Here is a 21,883-nt window from a genome sequence, read left to right as displayed (position 1 = left end):
TAGCTGGATGTTGATGCTTTGCAGATGTTAAGAGGAGGATCTAGGAGGATGAAGTGCAATTATATAAATATTTGGGGGTAGCAGAGTGCATGACTGTGAGGTTTAAATCACTGGCATTTGGGAGACACTGGGGTAGGTTCGAATCAAATCAAATCAAATCAAATGTATTGGTCACATACACATGGATAGCAGATGTTATTGTGAGTGTAGTGAAATGCTTGTGCTTCTAGTTCCGACAGTGCAGCAATATCTAGCAAGTAATATCTAACAGTCCTACAACAAAAACCTAATACACACAAATCTAAGTAAAGGAATGGAATAAGAATATATAAATATATGGATGAGCAATGTCATTATCATTATCAGAGTGGCATAGTCTAAAATGCAATAGATAGTATAGAATACAGTATATACATATGAGATGGGTAATGCAAGATATGTAAACATTAAAGTGGCATTATTAAAGTGACTAGTGTTCCATTTATTAAAGTGGCCAGTGATTTTCAAGTCTGTATGTAGGCCTCTCTGTGCTAGTAATGGCTGTTTAACCTCTATGGGATCTGTGTCCCATATACGGGACGGTTGAGCTAACGTGCGCTAATGTGATTAGCATGACTGTTGTAAGTAACAGCAAACTCTCCAGGACATAGACATGTCTAATATGGGCAGAAAGCTTAAATTCCTGTTAATCTAACTGCACTGTCCAATTTACAGTAGCTATTACAGTGAAAAAAGACCATGCTATTGTTTGAGGAGAGTGCACAACAACAAAAAACGTATCACGGCAACTGGTTTGATACATTCACCTCTGAAGGTAAATAATGCACTTACATTCAGTAATCTTGCTCTGATTTGTCATCCTAAGGGTCCCAGAGATAAAATGTAGCATAGTTTTGTTTGATTAAATCAATTTTTATATTCAAATGTAGGAACTGTGTTCTACAGTTTGAACCCCTGCTGTCTCTGGCTCCACACCCACCCCGCCCGGCCTCTAGATGTGTTAAAGTTAGTGTATAAGCTAATGATCCATAATGTATGACATTCCTGGGAGTGTGTAAACTTACATTTTGTATTACCATATCATTTTTGTATGTTCTCTATAGTTATGTACTTGAAAATGTATCAATTGACCAATTCGGCACATTAGGGCAGACTTGCAATGTCCAGTATTGCAATGCTTCGCTGGATCAATCTGAAACTTTGCACACACACTGCTGCCATCTAGTGGCCAAAATCTACATTGCGCCTAAAATGCAATATTATATTGTGGCCTTTCTCTTGCATTTCAAAGATGGTATTATCTTTTACCAGATCTAATGTGTTATATTCTCCTACATTAATTTCACATTTCCACAAACTTCAAAGTTTCCTTTCAAATGGTATCAAGAATATGCATATCCTTGCTTCAGGTCCTGAGCTACAGGCAGTTAGATTTGGGTATGTCATTTGAGGCGAAAATTTTAAAAAAGGGTCAGATCCTTAAGAGGTTAACAGTCTGATGGCCTTGAGATAGAAGCTGTTTTTCATTATCTCGGTCCCAGCTTTGATGCACCTGTACTGTTAATACAGGTAATGAGTGGAGAACAGGAGGGCTTCTTAAAGAAAAACTAACAGGTCTGTGAGAGCCGGAATTCTTACTGGTTGGTAGGTGATCAAATACTTATGTCATGCAATAAAATGCAAATTAATTACTTAAAAATCACACAATGTGATTTTCTGGATTTTTGTTTTAGATTCCGTCTCTCACAGTTGAAGTGTACCTATCATACAAATTACAGACCTCTACATGCTTTGTAAGTAGAAAAACCTGCAAAATCGGCAGTGTATCAAATACTTGTTCTCCCCACTGTAAGTGAATTTGTCCCAATACTTTTGGTCCCCTAAAATGGGAGGACTATGTACAAAAAGTGCTGTAATTTCTAAATAGTTCACCCGATATGGATAAAAAATACCCTCAAATTAAAGCTGACAGTCTGCACTTTAACCTCATAGTCATTGTATCATTTCACATCCAAAGTGCTGGAGTACAAGACAAAACAACAAAAAATGTGTTACTGTCCCAATACTTTTGAAGCTCACTGTATTTCTAAATCTAATCCTGCTGCCATCACAATCTCAATGCAATTCCATGGAACATTGTTGATGCATACACTGATTGTGAGCTACAAGCTTTTTATTTTTATCTGGGGGAAAAATCATGATTAGAAACTGTTGGTTGTATTATCCACACCCCGCCCTCCCCTGGCTCCAGTTTGTAGGTTACTGAAAGATTTCAGCGACCACACATAAGAAGATTACAGAGGAATTAACGTCATTCCTTTGTCATTATATGAATAAATTGATATTTGATTTTAATCAGAGGGAGTGGAGAGAGGAGAGCAGGAACAACAGCATGTGCCCTGAGTAGCATAGAAACACAAGTCAGAGGGACTGGCACTAGGGCACAGGCAGGCGAAAACACAAGCTGGGGGCACATTTTGTGGCACTGGAGCTGATCGTTGGATGCCTGGATCAACGTGCAGCATGTAACAGAGGGTTGGATAACAAAGATCTTTCAGAGCTCTGCGTGTGTGGTGAGGTGTATATGGTTGCTGCTGGGATATGGATGGGTCACCGGACAGGGACAGTCGTGGCGTCCCACTGACCTGCTGGAGGATTTCTGGGAGATAGACTCAAGACGCAGTGGGAGCACCTCCTGGTTGCTCCTGCTCTTCCAGCCCCAGACATGAACCTGGTGCTCCTGGCCTTCAGGCTGATGTGCCTGGCCTGGCTGTGGCCTGTCACACTGCTCAACGGCAGCCACCAACCCAACAAGAGGAGGCACAAGGACGTGTACCTTGGGGAGAACAGCAAGAACCAACATGGAGGGTGAGCCAGAGTCTGAGGGTGCGGCCCCACTGGAGTTGTTGTTTCATGTTCTTGTCAAGGGTTCTGTTTGCTTATCTGTTCTGTTTGGTTTGAAGCCGGTTTGTGTATAGTTCTGGTAGAAAGGTTACATTTGGTACACACACCACAGGATGTTACTGTTCTGTTGATCTGTTGTCTGATTGATATGGTTAAAAGGTTATTTTTTGGGGAGATGTATTGTTCATCACAGAACGCTATTCATGGATTGAATGTATCAATCTAATCTCTATGAATTTTTTAAAATATTGATGGTGAATTTACCATGGTAGCATGAATTATCTCCAATGTGTGCTGGGACAGATGTCATTACTGCAGTGCATTGTGGATAAAGGCCAGGGCAGGTGAGGTTACCACAGGGGCTTAGAGGTAATGTCTGGGAAGCTGTGTTTTGGTGGTGACATATTGTAAGAGAAAAGCAGTAGTTTGTGGGTAATGATAGGGGGGAGTTGTGTTAATAAGGGGGATGACTGTACGCTTGAATATCATTTCTAATAATAGGGGAGTTGATTGTTTTTGGGTGGTATGGGAATGATTTGTTAGAGCAGACATGTTTATGTATTTTGAAAATGAAAATATAAGTTTACTGAAGTTTATCGTATGATGCTATTTAGAAACATTGCAAGTGATGATGCAGGATGTGTTGTCAACCAAATTGGAGTTATTCATTATGTCCTTTGACCCAGACTAACTCTGGGAAGTCTATATAATCCCCCAGGACCAATTATTGAACCATAATAGCACTGATTCAGTTTGCTGCTGAATCATTAGTGAAGAGCTCTCACATCATGTATACTCTTACTTTGAATCAGATGGTTAAAGTGCAATTGATTATTCTAAACAGCAAACACCCCAGAGCAGATGTTGCTTCCTTAAGTGTGTGTGTGTGTTTGTGTGTGTGTGTGTGTGTGTGTGTGTGTGTGTGTGTGTGTGTGTGTGTGCCAGTGCGCGTGCCAGTTGGTGTGTGTGTGTATTTCTTAGGAAATAAAACATCCGATATGCTGATCTGTGTCCTCTTTTCTCCTCAGACGAATAGACTTTAAGATGAAAAAGTCCGACAGCACCAAGTCCCTGCTAATTAAATCTGAACAGCTGCTCCGTATCGAGGACCATGACTTTGCAATGCGGCCTGGCTTTGGAGGTAAGACCACCCACCCAATATCCTTTAGCCTGGTGGGTTGAACTACGATAATGTGCAGTTTGGATGTGACTGTGTGTGTGTGTGCTTTTTCCCACCACGTCAAATCATAATCAATTTTGATTTGTCACATATGCGTGTTTAGCAGATGTTATTGCGGGTGTAGCGAAATGCTTGTGCTTCTAGCTTCGACAGTCCAGTAATGTCTAACAAGTAATATCTAACAATTTCACAACAAATACCCTATACACAAAAATCTAGTAAGGAATGGAATTTAAGAATATATACATATATACATATATGGACAAGCAATGAAAGAGCGGCATGGACTAAGATACAGTATAATATTATAGAATACAGTATATACATATGAGATGAGTACATTTACATTTACATTTACGTCATTTAGCAGACGCTCTTATCCAGAGCGACTTACAGTTGTGAATACCTTTTTTTTGTGTGTTTTTTTGTTTCATTTTTTGTTTCTTTTTTATACTGGCCCTCCATGGGAAACATTAAACATTATTAAAGTGACTAGTGTTCCATTTCTTAAAGTGGCCAGTGATTTAAATAGACAGCAGCAGCCTCTAATGTGCTAGTGATGGCTATTTAACAGTCTGATGGCTTTGAGATAGAAGCTGTTTTTCATTCTCTCGGTCCCAGCTTTGATGCATCTGTACTGACCTCACCTTCTGGATGATAGCAGGGTGAACAGGCAGTGGCTCGGGTGGTTGATGTCCTTGATGATCTTTTTGGCCTTCCTGTGACATTGGGTGCTGTAGGTGTCCTGGAGGGCGGGTAGTTTGCCCCCGGTAATGTGTTCGGCGGACAGCACCACCCTCTGGAGAGCCCTGCGGTTTCGGCCGGTGCAGTTGCCGTACCAGGCGGTGATACAGCCCAACAGGATGCTCTCAATTGTGCATCTGTAAAAGTTTGTGAGGGTTTTAGGTGCCATGCCAAGCCACATTTCTTCAGCCTCCTGAGGTTGAAGAGGCTCTGTTGCGCCTTCTTCACCATACTATCCACGTAGGTGGACCATTTCAGTTTGTCAGTGATGTGTACGCCAAGGAACTTGAAGCTTTCCACCTTCTCCACTGCGGTCCTGTCGATGTGGATAGGGGGGTGCACCCTCTGCTGTTTCCTGAAGTCCACGATCATCTCCTTTGTTTTTTTTATGTTGAGTGAGTGGTTATTTTCCTGGCACCACACTCCCAGAGCCCTCACCTCCTCCCTGTAGGCTGTCTCATCATTGTTGGTAATCAAGTCTACTACTGTTGTGTCATCTGCAAACTTGATGATTGAGATGGAGGCGTGCTTGGCCACGCAGTCATTGGTGAACAGGGAGTACAGGAGGGGGCTGAGCACGCACCCTTGTGGGGCCCCAGTGTTGAGGATCAGTGAAGTGGAGATGTTGTTTCCTACATTCACCACCTGTGGGCGACCCGTCAGGAAGTCCAGGACCAAGATGCACAAGGCGGGGTTCATGTCTCTATACTGATGTTTTGCCAGTTTAATTGCCTTGCGGAGTGAGTAGCTACAGTGTTTGTATTCTGCCATATTCCTAGTCACCTTGCCATGGTTAAATGCGATAGTTTGCGCTTTCAATTTTGCGCGAATGCTGCCATCTATTCACGGTTTCTGGGTTGGACTCATTAATTAAGCCTGAATGGGGAAAATCAAGGGTCATTTGAGAGAGGGAAGAGGGAAGAGCAAGAGAGGAAGGGGGGTAATAGAGCTTTACTTACAGTAATTTGTTACAGATGTAGAATTATAGATAGTCCATGACGTGCCACAGAGTTTAGGTTTTGTAAGAGGCAGCATTGACGCTAGCTTGTATGCTCTCTCCTGGAGCAGAATATAGGTTATAGTGTCATCTTTGATAACACCCCATCCCCAGAAAAGCTCACTGACCCAGATTGTCTGCAGAGCCTAGCAGACAATGACAGCCTGCGGCCGAGTACACAGATGTGTTTTTAGAACTATTGTAATCTGGATTATAGGCCACGCTTTCTGAAACAATACCAAATGTTGCATCTTACTGGAAAGTCCAGGGCAGCAAAGAGTTCCATGCATACAGTACAACAGCAGTATGTTCACTAGGTGATGATCAGACAGTATTATATTTAAGCAATAAGGCCCGAGGGGTTGTGGTAAATGGCCAATATACCACGGCTAAGGGCTGTTCTTAAGCACGATGCAACGCGGAGTGCCTGGATTTTGTATTTGTATGTATTAAGGATCCCCATTAGCTGCTGCCAAGGCAAGCATCTACTCTTCCTGGGGTCCAGCAACATTAAGGCAATTATATACAATTCAAAATATTACGTGACATTCCATTTCATTACACTTTTCACAACACATTAAGTGTGTGCCCTCAGGTCACTACTCTACTGGATACAGCCCTTAGCCGTGGTATATTGGCAATATACCACAAACCCCCGAGGTGCCTTATTGCTATTATAAACTGGTTACCAACATAATTAGAGCAGTAAAAATAAATGTTTTGTCATACCCGTGGTATACAGTCTGATATACCATGGCTTTCAGCCAATCAGCATTCAGGGCTCAAACCACCCAGTTTATAATGAACTATTGATCATGTTTATGAATGCTTGCATGTGTGTCAGTGTATGGGGTCCCACTGTAAATCAACTGTCACTGAAACATGTACTTACATAACATTTATATTATAGGCAGTACTAATGGCAGTTTAGGTACATATTTGTAAATGTAGTGTGAGGGCATGTTATGGATTTATGTCCATTTGTGTTTCCATTTGGATGTTTTCTATTCCGAACTATCTCTGTGTTTGTGTCTGTGTGGTCTAAGCGAGGTGGGGTTGATGGAGGAAGGTAATTCCTGTAATGTTGAAATGAAATTGGGCAGGTCACATTATCAGGAAAACCTCCTGACCATGGCTGTGATTATAGATGGATGTAACTTGATTATAGATTAATGCAATAGGTATAATATGATTAGGATTTATGAAGGAAAGGCTATAAGGAGAGAAAATCAATTTTTGAGTTTGGTGACAGAGCATCTCTTGCGTCCCTGAGAGATGAGAATGCTGTGTCTGTGGGGAGGGGAGGTGTGGGATTACTGGTGTGTCTTTGGGGTTATGTGGGGCCCATTAGCTTGCAGCTGTGTTTAGCATGAAGAGTGATGTCATGACCCTGTATCTACATGGAAATGGACAGGATAATCACAACATAGGGCTTAGCTGATGATGTCCTGCAACACCACAGCCTCCAGTGGGACCACAGGTTTTCAGTATATCTGTTGAGACCCAGCATAGCGCCAAAATCCTCAGTGACACCATTGTTTGGGGTTTTCTCTTATTCACAAATATTGTCCCAACTTTATAGTGTTTGGGTTGATTTACAAATACTTAGGTCTTGAAGAGGAAATTTAAATTTAAAAAAACAGTATAGGTAAAATGATATATGTGTGATAGGTCAAAGGCAAATCAAAACCAGTGAGGCTGGTTTCAGGCTGAGTCAGACATTCTAAGGCCTTGCGTCAGGACTACTATATGATTACCACACAGCCACACAGCCTAACATTCAATGTGCTTGCCCTGTCAGGATAGACGTATGAAGTCTCAAGCTGTTTACTTCACCCCTGTAGGGGCAGCTATTCCTGTGGGCATAGACGTGCAGGTGGAGAGCATTGACAGTATATCTGAAGTCAACATGGTAAGTGTCGATAAGTATCTTTAGCTGTGTGTGTATGTGACTAACACACCGCCACTCACGCTCATTCTCACACACAGTGAGACAACCTCTCATTCTCTCCCTCATTCTAAAGTGGTGGAACTCTGTTCCACTCTATTGCCCCCAATTAAATGTCGGGGAATAACAGTCAAAACATATATTGATTTAAAGCTAGAATCCTTAGTTGCTCTATACATTTTTTTATACCTGTTAATTCTTGAAGAATATAACTTATAAATGCCTCATAAGTTCAGTCATACTGTCATACCCCATCAGAACCTAAAATAATAGATTATTTTACTCCAAGGTTTGTAAACAATGTAAATGTAAACAAACACTAATATAGTGTCAAAACGTGTTTAAAACTATAATTCAGATATCATGGATGGTCATTCCTTGTATACATAGCTCAGTCTATGAATTTAAGAGTGGTCACAATCTCCAGGCCCATCCCTCAGTTTTTTCCAAAACAGGGCCGGATGACCACTTTACTGTTATGCTATTGTTTCCACTAAGTTCTGGACTCTAACTTTAATGGATCATTGATGTTCTGGTCACAATAAACATTAGCACTGTAAACACTATTAACCTGCATGACCCTGTCGCTCGTAACCCTATATACAAATAATCCATGTGAACCATTATTGAGATATAAGTCTTACTGCCATCATTGCGCAATTACCCACATTTTGATTATGTGATAGTTTGTCCATTGGACCTGAGCGTTGGTTTGTGTTGGTGTGTTTGTATAGGACTTCACCATGACTCTGTACCTGAGACACTATTGGCAGGACGACCGGCTGGCCTTCCCTTCCAGCAGCAACAGGAGCCGGACATTTGACGCTCGGCTGGTAAAGAAGATCTGGGTGCCGGATGTGTTCTTTGTCCACTCCAAGCGTTCCTTCATCCATGACACGACCATGGAAAACATCATGTTGAGGGTGTACCCTGATGGCAACATTCTCTACAGTGTCAGGTACAATGAGAATGTCCTCCATTAACACAGGGACCATAAGGCCTTTAGCCTGTAGTGTACTACTCGATAGTATTGGTGCTCTGTACACATAAGAAACATGGGGGAGTAGTCCATCTTGTGTCTTTCAGCCTAAAATATCCACAAAAAAAGAGGAAGTGCATCACCTATCAAAGAGAGTTCTGATCTCTCTGCCGACCACATTATATTACCACGGTCTGTTTTCTGAAACTGCTGTGTTATTGACTATGCACTGTGTTTCAGGATCACTGTGACTGCTCTTTGCGCCATGGACTTCAGTAGTTTTCCTTTGGACACACAGAAATGCTCTCTGGAACTGGAGAGCTGTGAGTATAAAACAATAAGGCTATATGGTTGCCCTGGGTGTGAAAGGAGCAGCAGCTACAGTCAAATTGAAGTCAGTAATTTCTCATCAGAGACATTCTACCACACTGATGTTGCAATTGTCATGATTGTGTTAAACCCAACCTCAGGAGGCAGTGCACCTTACCCAGATTAGAACACAGACACACAGACGAACAGACACACAGACAGACACACACAAATGATCGCCGCACGCACACACATACGCACGCACGCAGATACGCACACACAGAAAGCATGGGCCTGGTCTCAGACGAGAGGTGATAGTAGTGAATCTCAGTGTCTCCTCTCCTCTGAGGGACATAGCCCATGATTCTTCTAAGAGAGGCCACATGAAGGAGTCACCTTCTCCCCCTGTTCTCTCCTCTCTTGAAGACGCGTACAATGAGAATGACCTCATGCTCTACTGGAAGAACGGGAACGATTCATTAAGGACTGACGAGATCGTTCTCTCACAGTTTTTTATTGAAGAATTCCACCCTTCCTACGGGCTTGCCTTCTACAGCAGCACGGGTATGTGTGGTTGTGTTGCACCCTGTTGCATAGGGGCCCACAGTGCTGTTCCTCTGTCCTACTCCTCTGCTACTCAGCTTATTATTACGTAAAACTGATCTGTAAGAGCCAAAGCCATTATCCCAAAGCCTCCTCCTTCTGATTCCACTCTGCCAGTCTGAGGAGAGGGAGAGTTTGGGAGATTTTCCTCCACAGAGTGTCAGTGTGGAATCCTGCTCAACTTTCAGTAGTTCTAGTGTCCATTACATCATAGCCATGTGATGTCCCATGTGACTATTATTTTGACTAGATGCCCTCCTGTCTTTCATAATGAGCTCTGATTACCCAGAAGGATGGTGAGTAAACTGTTCCACCAAAAAAGAGAGTTCAGAGCCCTTTTTTATTTTTTCCTTTTCTTTCTCTCTCTCTCTCTCTCTGTCTCTCTCTCTCTCTCTCTCTCTCTCTCTCTCTCTCTCTCTCTCTCTCTCTCTCTCTCTCTCTCTCTCTCTCTCTCTCTCTCTCAGGTTGGTATAACAGGCTCTACATAAACTTCATCCTCAGGAGGCACATCTTCTTCTTCATGCTGCAGACCTATTTCCCCACCATGCTGATGGTGATGCTCTCCTGGGTGTCCTTCTGGATTGACAGGAGGGCTGTGCCAGCCCGAGTCTCACTGGGTACAGTACTGATCCTCTCACTAGTATGTGGGGAATCTCCAGAAAATAATCTAAGCTTAAAGACTGAGCAGAGACGGCTCTCAAAGCCATCATTTTTTGTACAACATACTTGATTCATCTCCATAAAGTAAAGTGGGTGGTGGTGCTTTACATTACTCTTCCATGTCACATCTCTGTGATTACTGTAAGGTGAAGGGGGGAAGGTTGTGCAACAATTTCCTGTTGTGTTCCTTTTATGTGGGCGAGTGAACGTGAGCCTGCTGCTTTGACAGTCAGAGTAGAACTGCTCAGAGACTCATTAACCCAGAGAGAGAGAGAGCAGTTGGGGTGGACACGTCATGCACCTCCCATCAAAGGACAACTGAAACTGAGCACAGTGACAAAGCATTTCAGTTCTGCGCATGACTAAAGTCACCTGTACGAGGCGATGTCCCTTTTTTTGTGTGTGTGTGTGTGTGTGTGTGTCAGAGCATATTTGTGTAGGAGAGAAAGAGAAAAAGGGAGGGAGAGGGAAGAGCAAGAGAGAGCAAGAAACGCTGCACTCAGATTTGTGAATAGATATTGACTTTGCTAATGCAACAGTGTGTGTGGGGGGGTGTGCTGGGAGCATGGCAGGTCTTTAGAGAATCATGATGCCGTAACAAAGGCTGGCCTCATTTCACTCTGCAACTCCCCACATGAAAGAATACTATAGTTTACTATGGAATACTGCAGTACTTACTATAGAATTCTGTAGTAAACTGTAGTATACTGTAAAATACTATACTACACACTGTAGTATCCTTCGATCACATGTAGTACTTACTATAGAATGTTGTAGTAGAATACTATTGTAAATACTACAGTATTATTCCTCCCCCCAAAAAAACACTGTACTGAATTACAGTAATGTCCGCAAAAATACAACACTTCCTTAACTAAAGTAAATACTACAGTATTGAATTTGCATATACCCTGCCCATTCCTCTCCCCGATATCTCAATTTGTGCCACCCATAAGTACATGCCAAGTATAGACCATAGATTGTGTTCCATACACGTTATAGAAAAGAGCAGAAGCTGAACTATCCGTTCAGACCGCAGACCTACCTACAGGTTATGGAAAATGGGCTCTTTTAGTATTTCTCCAGTAGGTTTCCTCAAGGAGAAAGCCCACACTTCTTTGGCAAAGATAATAAATCAAATCAAATCAAATTGTATTTGTCACATGCGCCGAATACAACAGGTGTAGACTTTACAGTGAAATGCTTACTTACAAGCCTTTAACCAACAATACAGTTTTAAGAAAGAATACCTAAAAAGAAAAGAAACAAAAGTAACAAATAATTAAAGAGCTGTCACGATCGTTTATGGAAGATACGGACCAAGGCGCAGCGTGATAAGCGTACATTTTATTAAGTACTTAACTCACGACAAAACAACAAACAAACGAAACGTGAAGTCCTAGGTTACACAACACAAACCTTAACGGAACAAGATCCCACACCGACTAGTGCCAAACAGGCTGCCTTAGTATGGTTCCCAATCAGAGACAACGAGCTACAGCTGCCTCTGATTGGGAACCACCCTGGCCAACATAGATCTACACGATCTAGAAAACACAACATAGAAAATATGACATAGAAACTCCACACCCTGGCTCAACATTTAAGAGTCCCCAGAGCCAGGGCGTGACAGTACCCCCCCCCAAAGGCGCGGACTGCGACCGCGCCACACAAACACAACAGGGTAGGGGCCGGGTGGGCATTCCGCCTCGGAGGTGGATCCGGCTCCGGGCGTGACCACCACTTTCTCTCCACCTCCCCGTTGCGCCCCTGATCTGGTCTGGCACCGCTGACTGGAGTTGGACCCGACGACGGTGGATCGATCTGTACAGGCTCCGGACTGGAGCCGCTGGCCGGAGCTGGACTGGGCACCGGTGGAGCGGATTGCTCTGGCTCCGGAGTGGATCCGCTGACAGGAGTTGGACCGGACCCCGGTGGAGCGGATTGCTCTGGCTCCGGAGTGGAGCAGCTGACCGGTGCCGGACCAGGCACCGGTGGAACAGGCACGGGCCGTGCCGGACTGGACACACGCACCACTGGCTTGGTGCGGGGAGCAGGAGCGGGCCGCACCGGGCTGACGACGCGCACCACTGGCTTGGTGCGGGGAGCAGTAACGGGCCGCACCGGGCTGACGACGCGCACCACTGTCTTGGTTCGGGGAGCAGGAGAGGGCCGGACCGGGCTGACAACGCGCACCACTGGCTTGGTGCGGGGAGCAAGAACGGGCCGCACCGGGCTGACGACGCGCACCACTGGCTTGGTGCGGGGAGCAGTAACGGGCCGCACCGGGCTGACGACGCGCACCACTGTCTTGGTGCGAGGGACAGGAACAGGCCAGACTGGACTGGGAACACGCACCACTGCCTTGGTGCGGGGAGCAGGAACAGGCCGGGCTGGACTGGGAACACGCACCACTGGCTTGGAGCGGGGAGCCGGAACGGGCCGGGCTGGACTGGGAACACGCACCACTGGCTTGGTGCGGGGAGCCGGAACGGGCCGGGCCGGACTGTGGAGGCGGACTGGAGGTCTGGAGCGAAGAGCTGACACAACCCGTCCTGGCTGAATGCCAACTTCCACACAATACGTGTGAGGCATCAGCACAGGACGTACGGGGCTGTGCACTCGTACTGGCGCTACAGCATGTGGCACTGGCGCAGGATATACGGGACCGAGGAGGCGTACTGGAGACCACGATCGTTGAGCCGGCACACCCCGTCCTGGCTGAATGCCCATCTTTGCACGACACATGCGTGGTGCTAGCACAGGACGTACAGGACTGTGCCGGAACACTCGCGGCACAGTACGTGGCTCCGCATAACACGGAGCCTGCCCAGTCACACGCTTCCTAGCCTGAGTACGGGGAGTTGACTCTGCTCTAACCCTAGGCTCCGCCAACCACCCTTTTAGCCCCCCCCCCCCCAAAAAAATATTGGGGCTGTCTCTCGGGCTTCCTCCTCGGCCGGTACCCTCTGCGTTGCCGCTGCTCCTCTCTATAGCGCGCCTCCACAGTCTCCTCCCAAGGATGGCGATCCATTCTGGCCTGAATCTCCTCCCAAGTCCAGGATCCCTTCCCGTCCAGGATCTCCTCCCAGGTCCAGGCTGTCTGTTCCTGGACACGCTGCTTGGTCCTCTTTTGGTGGGATCTTCTGTCACGATCGTTTATGGAAGATACGGACCAAGGCGCAGCGTGATAAGCGTACATTTTATTAAGTACTTAACTCATGACAAAACAACAAACAAACGAAACGTGAAGTGCTAGGTTACACAACACAAACCTTAACGGAACAAGATCCCACACCGACTAGTGCCAAACAGGCTGCCTAAGTATGGTTCCCAATCAGAGACAACGAGCTACAGCTGCCTCTGATTGGGAACCACCCTGGCCAACATAGATCTACACGATCTAGAAAACACAACATAGAAAATATGACATAGAAACTCCACACCCTGGCTCAACATTTAAGAGTCCCCAGAGCCAGGGCGTGACAAGAGCAGCAGTAAAATAACAATAGCGAGGCTGTATGCAGTGGGGAGTGAAATCCTCACGTCAGTTAAATGATGGATGGCAGGACGCTTGGCCCCAGTGATGTACTGGGCCGTACGCACTACCCTTGGTAGTGCCTTGCAGTTGGAGGCCGAGCAGTTGCCATACCAGGCAGTGATACAACCAGTCAGGATGCTCTCGATGGTGCAGCTGTAGAACCTTTTGAGGATCTGAGGACCCATGCCAAATATTTTCCGTCTCCTTAGGGGGAATAGGTTTTGTCGTGCCCACTTCATGACTGTCCTGGTGTGCTTGGACCATGTTAGTTTGTTGGTGATGTGGACACCAAGGAACTTTAAGCTCTCAACCTGCTCCACCACAGCCCCGTCGATGAGAATGGGGGCGTGCTCGGTCCTCTTATTTTCCTGTAGTCCACAATCATCTCCTTTGTATTGATCACGTTGAGGGAGAGGTTGTTGTCCTTGCACCACACGGCCAGGTCTCTGACCTCCTCCCTATAGGCTGTCTGGTCATTGTCAGTGATCAGGCCTACCACTGTTGTGTCATCGGCAAACTTAATGATGGTGTTGGAGTCGTGCCTGGCCATGCAGTCATGAGTGAACAGGGAATACAGGAGGGGACTGAGCACGCACCCCTGAGGCGCCACTGTGTTGACGATCAGCGTGGTGGATGTGTTGTTACCTACCCTTACCACCTGGGGGCGGCCCGTCAGGAAGTCCAGGATCCAGTTGCAGAGGGAGGTGTTTAGTCCCAGGGTCCTTAGCTTAGTGATGAGCTTTGAGGGCACTATGGTGTTAAACGCTGAGCTGTAGTCAATGAATAGCATTCTCACGTAGGTGTTCCTTTTGTCCAGGTGTGAAAGGGCAGTGTGGAGCGCAATAGAGATTGCATCATCTGTCGATCTGTTGGGGCGGCATGCAAATTGGGGTGGGTCTAGGGTTTCTAGGATAATGGTGTTGATGTGAGCCATGACCAGCCTTTCAAAGCACTTCATGGCTACAGACGTGAGTGCTACAGGTCGGTAGTCATTTAGGCAGGTTACTTTAGTGTTCTTGGGCACAGGGACTATGGTGGTCTGCTTGAAACATGTTGGTATTACAGACTCAGACAGGGAGAGGTTGAAGATGTCAGTGAAGACACTTGCCAGTTGGTCAGTGCATGCTCTGAGTACACGTCCTGGTAATCCGTCTGGCCCTGGGTCTTGTGGATGTTGACCTGTTTAAAGGTCTTACCCACATCGGCTACGGAGAGCGTGATCACACAATCGTCCGGAACAGCTGATGCTCTAATACGTGTTTCTGTGTTACTTGCCTCGAAGCGAGCATAGAAGTAATTTAGCTCATCTGGTAGGCTCGTATCACTGGGCAGCTCGCGGCTGTGCTTCCCTTTGTAGTCTGTAATAGTTTGCAAGCCCTGCCACATCCGACGAGCGTCGGAGCCGGTGTAGTACGATTCGATCTTTAGTCCTGTATTGACGCTTTGCCTGTTTGATGGTTCGTCGGAGGGCTGTTATGTGAATTATTTAACAAACTATTTCAGTGTCTCTGTGCGTCTCCCAAAATCAAGAAACGGACAGAGTCCCGGTCTGCATAGTCAGAGATGTTTATTCATTGAGAATTCTGCCATCACAATTTCAGAGTCCATCTTTTATACTCACACGTCATACAAAAATCCCTCCCCTCTCTAGGCGGGCTCTAATTTTCCACTTTAAAACTGCTCTCCTGACCTTCAGTTCACACACACACACACATACACACACACACACACACATACATACACACACACACACACACACACACATGCATACACACACACACACATGCATACACACACACATACATACACACACACACACATGCATACACACACACATACATACACACACACATACATACACACACACACATGCATTCCTTAGTTATCGCCGTCCTCACAGTATCCTGCACCATATTTCATACTCTTTAAAAAGCCTAACAGTTTCTCTCCTCCCTAAATTCCTCAGTTATCTTGGTTTCTCAGTTGTCTGTAGACATTTCTCCTTGTCCTTTGTTGTCTGGTCTAACTCTTACTCACATTGCTAAATAGTAGCTCAATGTCATAGTCTTTACTGGTCCTACACTCACACATTCTAACACATTTCACACAGTTTCAGGGTGTAATAATTAGTCATTAATAGTTATTCTATCAAGGGCATAGCGGGATTTCTTCGGGTTAGAGTCCCACTCCTTGAAAGCGGCAGCTCTACCCTTTAGCTCAGTGCGGATGTTCGTACAGTCACTGTGGGGACGACGTCACCGATGCACTTACTGATGAAGCCAGTGACTGGGGTGTACTCCTCGATGCCATCGGAAGAATCCCGGAACATATTCCAGTCTGTGCTAGCAAAACAGTCCTGTAGCTTAGCATCTGCTTCATCTGACCACTTTTTTATTGACTGAGTCACTGGTGCTTCCTATTTTAGTTTTTGCTTGTAACTAGAAATCAGGAGGATAGAATTATGGTCAGATTTGCCAAATGGAGGGCGAGGGAGAGCTTTGTACGCATCTCTGTGTGTGGAGTAAAGGTGGTCTAGACTTCTTTTCCCTCTGGTTGCACATTTAACATGCTGGTAGAAATGAGGTAAAACGGATTTAAGTTTCCCTGTATTAAAGTCCCCAGACACTAGGAGCGCCGCCTCTGGATGAGCGTTTTCCTGTTTGCTTATGGCCGTATACAGCTCATTGAGTGCGGTCTTAGTGCCAGCATCGGTTTGTGGTGGTAAATAGACAGCTACGAAGAATATAGATGAAAACCCTCTTGGTAGATAGTGTGGTCTACAGCTTATCATGAGATACTTTACCTCAGGCGAGCAAATCCTCGAGACTTCCTTAGATATCGTGCACCAGCTGTTGTTTACAAATATACATAGACCGCCACCCCTTGTCTTACCAGAGGTTGCTGTTCTATCCTGCCTATACAGTGTATAACCCGCCAGCTATATGTTATTCATGTCGTCGTTCAGCCACGACCCGTTGGTAGGATATACGTGCTTGTAGTTCGTCCACTTTATTACCAGTTACATCTTAAACATTCAACATCCCATCATCATCCTACTATTTCAACATTATAACATTTCACTATCTATCTCCTAAGGCCTTATCCTCCAAGCCTGATAGACATAGTCCAAATGTACTGTCCCTTAAAACAAACAAACATCTCATCCTTAACCATTTTACTATATTACTTCAGTCACCCTTTAACATTCCCCAATGTTTCCAACCTTTCACATTTAACATATTTAACATTTAATTATTATTTTAATAAATTCCAGTCACAATTCATTTCTTCTTCGTTTTCTTATTTTCTATGGACAATGTCAATTTTTCTCTCAATGTTCATTCTCCTTTGTGCTCCATGTGTGAGTGTACAGTGAAACTTCTTCATGCGTGTGTGGGTGTCTGAGTGTGTGAGTGGGGCATTCCTGTCAGAATTTCCTGTCCATGCTTTCTGCCACTAAAATGTCACAGAAAACTAGGCCCTAGCCTGCCATTCTGACACTAGTCAGTTGCACAACTGAATGCATTCAACCGAAATGTGTCTTCCGCATTTAACCCAACCCCTCTGAGTCAGAGAGGTGTGTTAATGACTTTGCAATTGATATAGGCCTAAATAGCATCATTGATGTTATATGAGTGATAAAGGATGGTCACATTTAATTTGCTCTGTTAAACCTACCCTTTGGAATTACTTCGATACAAACAGTGAATGTATTTAGTTTTTAAGTGGATATCTTTCAACAATCATTCTCAAAAAAGCACATTTGTAATAGTGACAAACATCATAGCTAAACTGGGCTTGGTTAAAAGCCTGGATGAGAGATCAAAAGTTTGCTGTAGATATAGATAAATTCTCCCAGCTTATAGTTTTTCTTTCTAATAGTGGATTTAACGTTAAATATATCATGTTGTTTCAAACGTACAAATTCAACATATTTTATACATGACATAATCCTGTATTTTAAATACAGTGGGGAAAAAAAGTATTTAGTCAGCCACAAATTGTGCAAGTTCTCCCACTTAAAAAGATGAGAGAGGCCTGTAATTTTTATCATAGGTACACGTCAACTATGACAGACAAATTGAGGAAAAAAAATCCAGAAAATCATATTGTAGTATAAAAGACACCTGTCCACAACCTCAAACAGTCACACTCCAAACTCCACTATGGCCAAGACCAAAGAGCTGTCAAAGGACACCAGAAACAAAATTGTAGACCTGCACCAGGCTGGGAAGACTGAATCTGCAATAGGTAAGCAGCTTGGTTTGAAGAAATCAACTGTGGGAGCAATTATTAGGAAATGGAAGACATACAAGACCACTGATAATCTCCCTCGATCTGGGGCTCCACGCAAGATCTCACCCCGTGGGGTCAAAATGATCACAAGAACGGTGAGCAAAAATCCCAGAACCACACGGGGGGACCTAGTGAATGACCTGCAGAGAGCTGGGACCAAAGTAACAAAGCCTACCATCAGTAACACACTACGCCGCCAGGGACTCAAATCCTGCAGTGCCAGACGTGTCCCCCTGCTTAAGCCAGTACATGTCCAGGCCCGTCTGAAGTTTGCTAGAGTGCATTTGGATGATCCAGAAGAGGATTGGGAGAATGTCATATGGTCAGATGAAACCAAAATAGAACTTTTTGGTAAAAACTCAACTCGTCGTGTTTGGAGGACAAAGAATGCTGAGTTGCATCCAAAGAACACCATACCTACTGTGAAGCATGGGGGTGGAAACATCATGCTTTGGGGCTGTTTTTCTGCAAAGGGACCAGGACGACTGATCCGTGTAAAGGAAAGAATGAATGGGGCCATGTATCGTGAGATTTTGAGTGAAAACCTCCTTCCATCAGCAAGGGCATTGAAGATGAAACGTGGCTGGGTCTTTCAGCATGACAATGATCCCAAACACACCGCCCGGGCAACGAAGGAGTGGCTTCGTAAGAAGCATTTCAAGGTCCTGGAGTGGCCTAACCAGTCTCCAGATCTCAACCCCATAGAAAATCTTTGGAGGGAGTTGAAAGTCCGTGTTGCCCAGCGACAGCACCAAAACATCACTGCTCTAGAGGAGATCTGCATGGAGGAATGGGCCAAAATACCAGCAACAGTGTGTGAAAACCTTGTGAAGACTTACAGAAAACGTTTGACCTGTGTCATTGCTAACAAAGGGTAAATAACAAAGTATTGAGAAACTTTTGTTATTGACCAAATACTTATTTTCCACCATAATCTGCAAATAAATTCATAAAAAATCCTACAATGTGATTTTCTGGATTTTTATGTCTGTCATAGTTGACGTGTACCTATGATGAAAATTACAGGCCTCTCTCATCTTTTTAAGTGGGAGAACTTGCACAATTGGTGGCTGACTAAATACTTTTTTTCCCCACTGTATCAGCCTCAAAACAAAAGTTGATGACTTTTTAAAAATCCAATGTATATTTAACGTAGATTCCACATCACAATACGTTGACAAATTACGTTGAAACAACGTTTATTCAACCAGTTTGTGCCGAGTGGGATGTAGCTGCTACACGGTTTCCTCTAGCCCTTGTTTGACTTTCCATCCATCTATGCTCATCCCCCAAACAGTAATACACCTAAATTATTTTTCCCTCTTTTTATCATCAAAGGCCGAAAGGTTGTGTAAGCTACATTGAATTATGAACTTTGGTGGTGAAAACCCCCCCTGATTGATCAAGATTTATACCTTATCAACTTAATAATCAACTAATCTCCCTTTCTCCCTCTCCCACTCCAGGAATCACCACAGTTCTGACCATGTCCACCATCATCACAGGCGTGTCAGCCTCCATGCCTCAGGTGTCTTATGTAAAAGCTGTGGACATCTACCTGTGGGCCAGCTTTCTGTTCGTCTTCCTGTCCGTCATTGAGTATGCCGCTGTCAACTACTTCACCACTGTGGAGGAGATGAAGAAGCTCAAGGGGGGAAAGGTCACTGAAACTTAGAGTTCATGGGTGAAATAAGTCACAGTTGGGTTCTTGTGAATGGGTGTATTATGAAATATGGAATATACCCATGCTACCACAATGTCAGAGCCACAATATTGGCACCAGATTAGGCTGTGACAATAACTATGTCTGTATCTCCCCCTACTGGTCTTAATGTATTCCACTGTCAGAAAATCATGTACTGTAAATTCCCTCCTCTCTCCACAGATCCCTGCCGATTTCAATGCCACTCAAACTATGGCCTTTGACGGATGTTACCATGACAATGACATTGACCTGACGCCCTTCCCAGAGCTGCCCAATACCCCCAACACAGAGCGGCGTAGGACGGCCACGTCAAGGAACTCTGCTGCAGAGCCCCCACCCACAGAGGGCACAAGGCTACGACGCAAAAAATCCATCAAACACAACCTCAGCTTCATCATGAGCAACAGCTACATGATCGACTCCTACTCCAGAGTCATCTTCCCCATGACCTACCTGCTGTTCAACATCATCTACTGGAGTTTATACTCATGAGCTATAGATGCACACTGTCAGCCTACCTGCAGTTCTCATACAGATCTGCATCCAGTTGAGTGTGTACTCTACTAATAAAGATCGACAGAGCTATACTACAGAACTATAGTGCAGAACTACACTGCATAACTATACTACAGAACTATACTGCAGAACTATACTGCATAACTATATTGCATAACTGTACTAGATAACTATACCACAGAACTACACTACAGAACTACACTGCATAACTATAATAGAAAAACTAAACTACAGAACTATACTACAGAACTACACTTCAGAACTACACTGCATAACTATACTACATAACTATATTGCAGAATTATACTGCAGAACTATACTACAGAACTATACTACCATACATTATCTAGTAGGTTATTCACATTGACAACAGCATCATCATCAAGCCATTGTATTCTGCCACCCACTGGATTATGACCTTAACCACTGGTGTCTACCAGAGTGCATTGTGGGAGTTTTGGACAGTCAAGCCCTACTGAAGAAGAGAGACTATTGAGTAAACCTGCTTTTCATTAGAAATCTGGGTTCAGGTGGGAAGTTGGTGGTGCTGTTCATGGGAGTATTTCTATTGTAATTAGGGTTGCATACTGGTAATTTACCAAAAGTACTAGATTAATTAATTGGTAATCTATGGCAATGGTAACTTTGATAATTTATACTTGAATAACTTTAAAAATATATATTATTATATAGTAATCACTTTTTATATGTGACCATATTGTCTAGTGGATAGACTATGGTTCAAGAGAAAATTGCCTAATTTAATTTAAAACGCATCTAATCAACAATGAAATCACTTTCAATTAACTCTGAAACTCTGCAACTCTTCCAACTATTTACTTTTTTCACAACTGCCACCAGTTTGGCGCCAAAACATTTACAAAGACATATTGAAATAGTTAAATAAATAAGTGTGTAAAGAAAACATAAAGGACATTTCATGCTGAAACCCTCATATTAAACTCCAATGGTATTAATTAAATTGATGGTTTATATTTAGGATAATGTTTTACAGATTCGTCATTCTATTTTTAAAATGTTAGAATAATAATAATTATATAAAAATATAATTAACATATATCTTATGAAAATATCTTGATTCTGAGTGGAGTGTAAATTTTTTTTACAATTAAATCAGATAGTGACACAGTGTTGGTATTAGCTTATTTTTATTATATTTTTTATTTAACCTTTATTTAACTTATGCCTCTGAAGAATGTGAAGAAAAACAATAAAGTATGTAGAATGCTGTCAAAAGATGCAGCTCATGAGGATCTGTGAATGGGGGTTTTCTCTGTGCTAGATACCCTTTCAGTACATGTATTTATATTCACAATCATAGGTGCTAGCCCAGACGAGTTCATGATAGTATTGCTAGATCAACCGGATGGAATCCATGAGCATGCTGGCTCTTTGGTGATGTCCCATCTCTTCAGTGTATTCTGTCACACACTTCAGCTAAACTACAAAATATAATAATATATTATTCAAAAGTAAAATA

General features: G+C 43.9%; 1 protein-coding gene across 1 annotated transcript; it reads left to right on the top strand.

Moving 5' to 3' along the window:
• Positions 1-2,725: 2,725 nt before the first annotated feature.
• LOC311142891 (gamma-aminobutyric acid receptor subunit rho-3-like) lies at positions 2,726-21,343 on the top strand (the record flags this gene model as incomplete). Its single annotated transcript, XM_084178607.1, has 9 exons — positions 2,726-2,868; positions 3,933-4,045; positions 7,670-7,737; positions 8,508-8,731; positions 8,993-9,075; positions 9,488-9,625; positions 10,129-10,281; positions 19,628-19,821; positions 20,047-21,343. 9 exons carry the CDS (start codon positions 2,726-2,728, stop codon positions 20,356-20,358), a joined length of 1,428 nt encoding a protein of 475 aa, XP_084034733.1. The 3' UTR covers positions 20,359-21,343.
• Between the last annotated feature and the right edge of the window lie 540 nt (positions 21,344-21,883).

Source organism: Coregonus lavaretus (genome assembly GCF_964263955.1).
Source record: "Coregonus lavaretus genome assembly, chromosome: 15".
In the NCBI taxonomy this organism is placed as follows: Eukaryota; Metazoa; Chordata; class Actinopteri; order Salmoniformes; family Salmonidae; genus Coregonus; species Coregonus lavaretus.
Note: the sequence above shows the minus strand (reverse complement) of the source record. Positions and strands in the feature narration are given on the sequence as shown.